Source organism: Poecilia latipinna, unplaced genomic scaffold (genome assembly GCF_001443285.1).
Source record: "Poecilia latipinna isolate Pla-1442-1.1 unplaced genomic scaffold, P_latipinna-1.0 Scaffold3415, whole genome shotgun sequence".
Classification (NCBI taxonomy): Eukaryota; Metazoa; Chordata; class Actinopteri; order Cyprinodontiformes; family Poeciliidae; genus Poecilia; species Poecilia latipinna.
The window spans coordinates 16,012-24,972 of record NW_015116031.1 but is presented as its reverse complement, the minus strand read 5'-3'; the positions used below and the strand labels follow the sequence as shown (position 1 = coordinate 24,972).

The 8,961-nt window shown below is 40.6% G+C and overlaps 1 protein-coding gene across 1 annotated transcript in view; it reads right to left on the bottom strand.

The window, feature by feature from the left end:
* Positions 1–1,078: 1,078 nt before the first annotated feature.
* The window catches only part of LOC106940915 (serine/threonine-protein kinase SRK2H-like), a 21,264-nt gene continuing 13,381 nt past the window's right edge, over positions 1,079–8,961 (bottom strand). Inside the window, exons 4-5 of the mRNA XM_015023794.1 lie at positions 5,895–6,036; positions 1,079–3,125 (exon numbers count right to left, since the gene is read on the bottom strand). Coding sequence (XP_014879280.1) covers positions 2,141–3,125; positions 5,895–6,036 — 1,127 coding nt within the window. The 3' untranslated portion in view covers positions 1,079–2,140. The remainder of the gene's footprint in view (positions 3,126–5,894; positions 6,037–8,961) is intronic.

Genomic DNA, 8,961 nt, shown 5'->3' with positions numbered 1-8,961 from the left:
TTGAAGAAAAACCTTGCCACTTAACATGTTTCCCCCCCCCATGTATTTGGGTGTAAAATACATATCTCCCATCCAAGTCTAAGGATCTCCACTGGAGATTAAAGCAAACGCTTCTATCGAATATTTTGTTCTACAGAAAACCCAAAGCTGGAGGGACAAAGCAGTCCTGGCACAAGAAAGTATACCCCTTGTTAACAGCTTCCCATGTCAGGCCATGATAAAAGATGTTTTTTTTTTATGTCAGACATAGTTTCTAAATTGTTCTAAATCTAACCTAAAGTGTAAAAAAGCCTCCCATTGAGACACAGATTAAAACTGTCTCAATATTTGTTACACAAGGTCAAGGTAAAATCAGCAAAGCCGTGTGTGGAAAAACTAAGTACACTTTAGGGCTGCACAATAAATGACACATCTATCATTTTCGTAATATCACTGCTTGCACTATGCGTATTACTCGAGGCAATAAGTGTTAGCTGATTATTTAAGTGCCATGCATTTCATGCTCCCTATGCCTGATTTTCAATAAATTAGAACATGAATTCTGATGAGGCTCGCTTGTCAGATTAAAAGTACCTTTTGAGAATCTTTCAGTAGGTAATAAACATACTTTTTATTGAGCCCACATTTCTGTAATATGATGTTTTTAATTGGTCTCAATGGTCTGATGTATTATAATTTTAAATGCGTTTTCATGTAAAAAAAAAAAAAAGAAAGAAAAGGGAAAATCATCACAACAGAAAAAGAATTGAAAACATCCGAGAGTTACTGAAATGAATTTTTCAGTAATACTGAAGAGACAATGATGACTGAGTTTTAGAAGGTTTTTGCTGATGAGATGGGAATAATGAACTCTGTATTTGTTTTGATAGTTGGACTTGCTATCTGGGGTCTTCGTTCAACCCGAAGCATAAAGACATTGCAGTAATACTTCTATACAAGCAAGAAGCTTTGGTAATTTGCTGCTCTGCTGACACCATGCCAACGCAACAAGACTTAAGCTATGACTGTTGAAAATTCATTGTTTGTACCCATTAATCTGAGAACGATTGTAAGATCTGTTATTCTCCAATGAGAAATATTTTTTTGTATGGAAAACATTTAAGACAGTTGCCTATCTTCTCAGTAAATTCATGTCAGGTTTAGCCCTTGCAATCCTGTACACACCTAAGTTAGCATGCTAAAATATTAAAAATTATGACAGGAGAACAGAAAAAAAAAAAAAAAGCCTGAACAAGTTTGTCCTTGTTTGGAAAAGTTGAAGGAGAAAGCTTCTCCTCTTTAAAATTAATGTCGCAGCATGAAAGCGGTTTACAAAGCTGCATCTGAGTTAATCACAAAATGTCAAGAGGACTGGGGCTGCAGTAAGATGTTTCTCACAATGCTAAGCACTGCGCGTATTGAACACCAAAGTACAGCGCAAACGCCTCACTCCAGTTATCAAGCACGGTGGTGAAGGGGTCGTGATTTGGACTGCGATGATTTTACACCCAAATACAGAAAGAAAAAAAAGCATCAGATCTGTTTTTTTTTCTGCAGTAAAATGAAAATGTCTTCAGTTTTTCACATTTTCTGGTGTATAATCTAAAATATATTTGAGAAAATAGTTGGCAGGTGGCTGATGACGCATCTCGCTGATAACATGCAGCACAGTGGATCTGCTCTGGACTGGACCGACTGCAGTACGAATCCGTTTAATCTTCATAGGCACCTTCGAGCAAACAAAATGGTCTCTAGCTTATGTAATAAAATAAATATTGCCCTCATATTTCTCTCACTAACTTCTTCAAGTCCATAGAGGTTGGAGCAGTTTTGTCTTGAAGCTACAAATGAACAAACAGTATTTTTATTTTTTTTATTCTGCAGTCTCTCCTTCACACAGCAGCAAATGGAAATTAAGTCCTTGGTACATCTCACTGTTGACTCTTACTAAAGTAATGTTTATTACATGAGCACACTGTTGGAAGTGGGTGTTTGTGAAGCTGTACAGGCGTGTTTGCTTGCTGAGAGCTGTTTTGCTCATCGTCTCTGAAGAGTTCAGCTGCGTGCCACTTCACAAGGTCTGTGTTCGGGCTTCAACCACCTGCTGACTGCTAAGCAGCCCGCGTGTCCCCAGAGAGAGCGACCCCGAAGCCAACGTTTGCTACAGCACGTGGCAGCAGTTGTACTGAGCCAGCGGCAGGATCTTGGGCTTGTTCTGTGAAGGTATGTTGAAGGCCAGGGCTTTCTCGCACAAAGGGAACTGGAAGAGTCTGTCTCGGAGCCTGATGCTGTGTCGTTTCCCCTGCTCTGCCCTCGGTACCGACTCGTCCCGGTTCCCTTGTGGATTTTGGGCCAGAGACTTTGCAGGGGACTCGTTCTTCTCGTTCAGTTCTTCCTCCCTTTCCGTTTTCTCCCTCAGGCTGGCGGAGGACGCAGAGATGCAGGACTGACAGGATTCAGGAGTTGGGAGGAGTGGGGGCGGTTTGCCCGTGTTGTTGTTTGGCTCCATCTCTTCATCCTGCCCCTCATTCCTGTTCGAGATGTTCAGCTGACAACAAGAGACCCGGAAAGCTGGTGAGGACGGAGTGACTTCGGATGCCAGAGTGACTTCAGATGTCTGACTGAGTGTCTCATCCCGGTGACTGACCGGCTGATCTGAAATCACACAGCCGCTGTCTTCGTTTTCTCTCTGCATCTCCTCTACTTTTTCCTCTTCTGTATTTCCTAACTCTTCCCCTTCTTCCACGCACTCCAACCCATCCTCAGCCTCCCCTTCCAGTTCTCTCAATTCTTCCCGCTCTTCTTCGTCCTCGTCCTCTTCCTCCTCTTCACAGATCTGCTGCAGTGCAGGAACGTTCTTACCCACAGGAGGCTCTTCAGCTGGAGCGGGTCGGAGGCTGAAGCCGAAGCTGGGCTGCCATGTGCCAGGAAACGCCTGCTGAGTGGGGGTCCTCATAGCCAGCAGATCCCCACTCTCTGGAGCGCACAGTGAGGAAGATGAGGCAGAGAGGGCCCCCGCTACCCAGTGTGGTGGCGCCTCAGGGCTGAGAAGGGCATCATCCAGGCCCTGCAGCCACTGGTGAGCCTCGATCTCATCGAGAGACGCACGGCGACAAGGATCCTTCTGCAGCATCCTGGAGATCAAACTGAATATAAAAAATGGATTAAATTAAAGCTGGGGTGTTGTGTAAAATGTAAGTTATGAAAAGAATGATTAACGAACCTTATAAAGACAAATGCTATTCACAATTTCACATAGTAAAAGTAGTCATATGAGCATCCTCAGAAATTGTAATATCCAGCCCCCACTCCCACCCATTCAAAAAAGAATCATTTTGAATTTGATGCCCACAAGACATCTTGTCTGGTTCTAGTTGTTCCATTATCCTTGGTCCTTTGATTGAGTGTTTAGTGTGAGAAAGCTTGGATTGTTTTCACCGCAACATGTCAGCTCATCGACTATAAGCTGTGGTGTTATAATAATGTGGGTTTTTATTGTCTTGCCGAGATGTACAGAGTGTTCCCAGAAAAAAAAGATGTTGTCTAGAGGGGAGCATTCACTCATCTGCAACTCTGTTAGGCTCAACTAGTACTTGTCAATATAAACGTTGCATAAGCCAATCAATTGGCAGCAATTTAAAGCTGGATGTAGGGAAGACAGCTTAGAGAAATCAAACTACGTCAGAGAGAAAGAAAAACTTTTAGCTTGGTGTGGTTGTTGGTACCATTTGGGCTGGTATTGTCTGAGTGGTAAAAAAGCTGAAATGGTGTGAAGGTGTGGGGAATATGTTGTCAGCACTCTTGAGGCCCGTTAGGATCCAGTGAGCACAGCTGAAATATTACAACCTGTAACAATTCTGTCGATTTTATGAAACGTCCCGACGTTTGCAATCCTTTTGTAAAGTCGCACATAAATTGACTTAAACTGGCTTCAATCTATGCCCTCGCCATACTGCTATCTTCTGTGTTTGAGACCTGCATGTGTGAAGGAACGCGTTTCTTCTCAGCTCTGTTCCTAATTATACATCATGTGAATGATGATGTTTAAGGTCACATGATAAATCTAGTGTCAGATGTTGCAGAACATCTTTGCAAATGACCCGTTTGGTTGGAGGAATAAAAATAAACAAGAAAAAGTGTTTAAAGGTGTTTATTCAAAAAGCTGTAAGAGCCAGACAAGAAGAATAACTTTTGTTTTTTTGCTCTTAAAGCAAAGTTTGTGAATCACAGGTTTCACTTCTTGCATTAAGCCTCAAGAAAATCAAATTACCTGTTGTGATTTTTGCATTTAAAAAAAAAAGAGAAAGAAAGAAAAACTTGAAACAGCTAATCGTCCAGATTTTCTTGATAACACAAGGCTTTCTTGCAGCAATGTATGAAGAATCATACAGATGCAGCAAATAAGTGGAGGAGCTGGATCTTTAAAATTATCTATATTGCTGACATGGCTTTTTGAATTTGTTCTGTGTTTCAGGTGTAGTTTATTTCTTTGTTTTGTCAACACAGAGGGAATAAAAATCTGCAATGTAGTATAATTTTAGCGTCCATTTTTTTTCCTCCTTTCAGTTCACCCTGCTGCTCCAGGAGCCGGGAGAACAGTGTGTGTGTGTGTGTTTTGGTTTGAGGTGTGAAGGATGAAGGTTAAGTGTGAAGACAGACATGCATGCTCGAGTTGTATGACTGACGATGACGAACTGTGGGTTGGGGTTCACAGATGTTAATGACAATGTTATGGTCAGTTTTAGCCCAAACTGAATTTGCAGCAGGCTGGAGAATTAAATAATTGTATGTAAAAAACAAAACAAACAAACAAACAAAAAAAAACCCCACATCTATAAACATCAGCACACCACTTCAAGTTAGGCAAAAGTCACAACACAGCTGTTGCCCTAAACTTGCTCATATCTACAGCTAGAGATGTGATTATAAAGTTTCAAAGAGCTAAAACTGTGACAAACAATGCTGAATATGAGCCACATGTCACTGTCACCATCCACAGTAAACAGGATCATAAAGAAGGTGATCAACCGTTGGTGAATTGCATTAAAAAAAATAAAAAAAAATCACAAAGTCTCCATCAGTGTCATTGGGCACCATCTGCATGGCAACAAATTATTGGGGAAGCGAGCTGGGAAACATTTTTCTCTCCTACTTTTAAAATATCTAAACTTGAGGACTTTGATAATCATTCTAGGTATTTTGTTGGAGCGTTGTGCTTTATTTGGAGGAGAGGCAGTTGGTGAAAAACTTGGTGAGAAACAAAAGACGGTTTGTTGCAAAAGCACCTCATGGCCACTGTTAAGCATGGTGGAGCGTCTATGATGCTGTGGGCATTTTTTTCTTTTATAAAGGCAAGCGCATAGAATTTTGACATTTCTGAGATATTAGCACTTTTTTAAGAAAATCTGGTGGCCTCTGCCAGTAAACCAAAAATTGGTCATCGCTGGGTTTTTCAACTGGAGTCCAAATCAACAGAAATGGTTGACCCGACACAAAATTAACCCCAGTTTCGCAGCCATCCTGGGAGTCGGAATTAAATCTTGTAGAAAACCCAAAGAGAAGAGAGCAGAACGCAAGAAGCAGGACTGTGGGTGCCCAGGGAGAAACAGTAAAAGCATTGTGAAATATTACAGCGAAAGGAGCAAAAGAAGGTTTTACAATCTTAACAGCAGGGGCCAATAATTGTAGCACAGTTGATTTTGTATAATACTTCTTCCTAGCATGGGATTTTTATCCACTGAATACAAGAGGTCTAATTACAAGTTGGATTTCTGTAAATGTTTAAACGTTCGATTAAGGTACTGCAATAAAAAATAAAATAAAAAATTCCACATGTGTACGAGTGGCACAACAAATATTAAAAATGACTTGATGTTGTCATGTATGGATGGATTATAACTCGTCAGTGTACTCACTCTCTGCAGCCGTCTGAAACGTGTTCGGGGACGGAGTAGCGACAGTCCAGAATCATGACCAGAGTCTCGCTGTCGTTGGTTTCCTGGAAGGGAGGGACTCCACAGACCAGCATGTACAGGATCACACCAAGAGACCAGATATCTGGAACACACAAGTCTTAGTGAGCAATCGGAGCCACTGATTGAAATAAAGAAAATAACTCGTAGGGAATAGTTTAACAGTTTCCTATATCTAAAATGAAAGAATCCCACAAACGAGGGGAACAATGCTACAACATGAGAAAACTACACCAATTGTGTTACAAAGTATAAGCTAGATCAGGTTTGTGCAGCATTTTCACTGCTGAATAGAAACATGGGGACTCTTTGTTTATCTCCTTAAAGGAAAAAGTATTTTTAAAATATACATGTAAAATGGCTGAACATTAGTTTCGCTTACTTTAAAATTTCCTAATAAGACATGAGCTGTCTTATTAGGAATGTTTTTTGTTGTTTTTTTTGTTCGTTTTTATTGAAGAGATTAAGAGCTGAACATGAAACTTTCCAGTATCTGACTTAGTTAAATTCCTAATTAGCGAAAGGGGAAACGTCTGAGTGAAGCAAGCTGCAGACGACTTGGATGGAAAACATGATTGGAAAAAAAAAAAAACAGATTCATACGTTAACCACTTGTGACACTTCTGTTCTTTTTCCCGTCTCCTCCCTTTCCTTCCTCTGGCATCCTGGTGCAAGCGTGGTTTTAATGCAGACTCAGGACAGCGTGAGCCAGACGGGAACACGCACTCGAGCTGAGCTGAAGGCTGAAGGCCCGTAACAAACAGAGGCCTCCTTGTGGTTGTGTGCTATTCTGAGAACGATCATCCTTCTGTCTTTCCTGCCTCTCTCTGTGTTTCTCCCAAACACTGGAGGCAGGAACACAGGCACATAATGTTCACTTCCAGTTTTAACCCCGGCGTGGCACTAGAAATATCACACACATATCTAGGTTTGTGAAGATACTAAAGACTTTTATAAACATTAAAAGATACTCCTTACTTTGTTCTTGGAGCTTCTTCTAGTTTTACCATGAGTTTTAGCTTATCTTAGTTAAAAATAATCAAATAAAACTAACATGCAAAGGTGCCTTCTAATCAGGAGCAAGACACTATGAGTTAGTTGTACGACAATCACAATATGAAATTTCTACATACTCAAACATCTTTTTGCAGTTGTGTGCAACTACAGTTTTATTTTTCAGAGATTCTGACCATGTGAAAAATGCTAATTATTCATGCTAACTACTTTGTGCGTCTCTTTTACGTTTTAGCACGCAATATGAAAGCCAGACTTTTTAGCTTGATGCATGATGCTTTATTCCGATTCAAAATGGATCCATTCATGGACACAATCGATAAGTTTCTCCTCTGTCCAGGGACTCGCATTACTGGGAGCAGCGCTGATGAAGCATTCAGGCACTGTCCCATATTAAGCTCATGAGGGCCCAAACAAAAGCCCTCAGTTCTCCTCATACAATGTACACTCAAGCGCACGTTCACCTCCATCCAGAGCTGCGTTACGCAACAGGGAGGAGAAACCTCTTGAGTGCTGGGAGTGCTTTCCTCTCACTGGGGAATATCACACATTCCCACCACACATTAGTGGGGCCGCTGACGGCACACACACACACACACACACACACACACACACACCCACACACACACACACACACACACACACGGCATCTGCTAAACGTATAAATATGTCAGGGTTTACAGTGCCTTGGTCAAGCATTCGCAACCTGTTAGCTTTGTAGCTTTTGGTCATATTACCACAAATTTTTATGTGTTTTATTGAGATCTGATGTAATAGACAAAGTAAAGCATCATTTTGGAATAAAAATTACGTTCTTTACTAATTCAAATCTTCAATCTTGTGGCACTTGTATTCAGAACCATTTTTGAATCCTATATCAAATTTGGTCCAATCCATTTCTTTGAAGGTTTAAACATATGAAAACACTGATCACTCTATCAACAGAAATCAGAGTTTGATGCAATTATAAACTAAATCAAATTAGGAATCTGAAAATTCATGTTCACAAATACTGTGCAGAAAAATAACAATAACAATTGGACTGATATTGTCCAATTGTCCAGTGAAAGAAAATAGTTTAGCAAGCCATATATAATTTCTGTGTTATTACACAATAATGACCCTCATCAAATTGCAATTAAATAATTAAAATAAAAGCTTGCAGTTGCAAACCGACAGACTGTGAAAAAGGGTTGAACAGGTCGGATAATACTGAGAATTTTGCAGGACTGGCTCAAAGTTCAGCAGCAGATCCTGGCTCTGTGGGTTTATTAGACAGGCACTTCCTTTCAGGTGCATATTTCAAGGGCAAATACGTCATAAAGGGTCCGTTACAACAGGCCATCCAAGTTCAGACGGAAAAAAAAAAAAAAAGGCGTCGTTTGGCGTATATTCGGGAGCTGAAGCCAGACCGGGCTCACGCCTTCCTTCTGGTCATCAGTAATGTGGAATGTATGAGGAAAGTGCACTAACAATACCCTCTGATTCATTGAGTATGGCGGACTGATAAGGAACATTTTTCATTTTACAAATTACATAACTAAAACAATTTCACTTTCACCCTTCATTCTCAGTCCTAACTATGAATGTCATATGTTCCTATTAATCTACCAGTTTGTCCTCTAGGAAGGCAGCAAAAGGCTTTTCATAGCTAAAAAAAAACCTGACGTTCTTTTTATGGGGTACACAACAACAACAAAAAAAAGGTATCCGGTCTGGCATGGGAAGACCTGGGAAAGAGTGGGTTTCCCTCTTGGACCGTCTGACAAGACTTCAGATAAGCAGAGAACAATAGAAAAGAAATATGTACCTGAACGCTGCATAAGAATCCAGCCAATCTGAAGCAGCAATAAGTTGATTTTGGTTTGGAAGTAAAAGATTTTTGTGGCAAATGTTTTACCTTGAACACTGTCAAGTAGGTTATTATGTTAGCTTGAGGTGACAAGTAGGGCTGAAACGATTCCTCGAATGATTCGAGTACCTCGATTACTAAAAT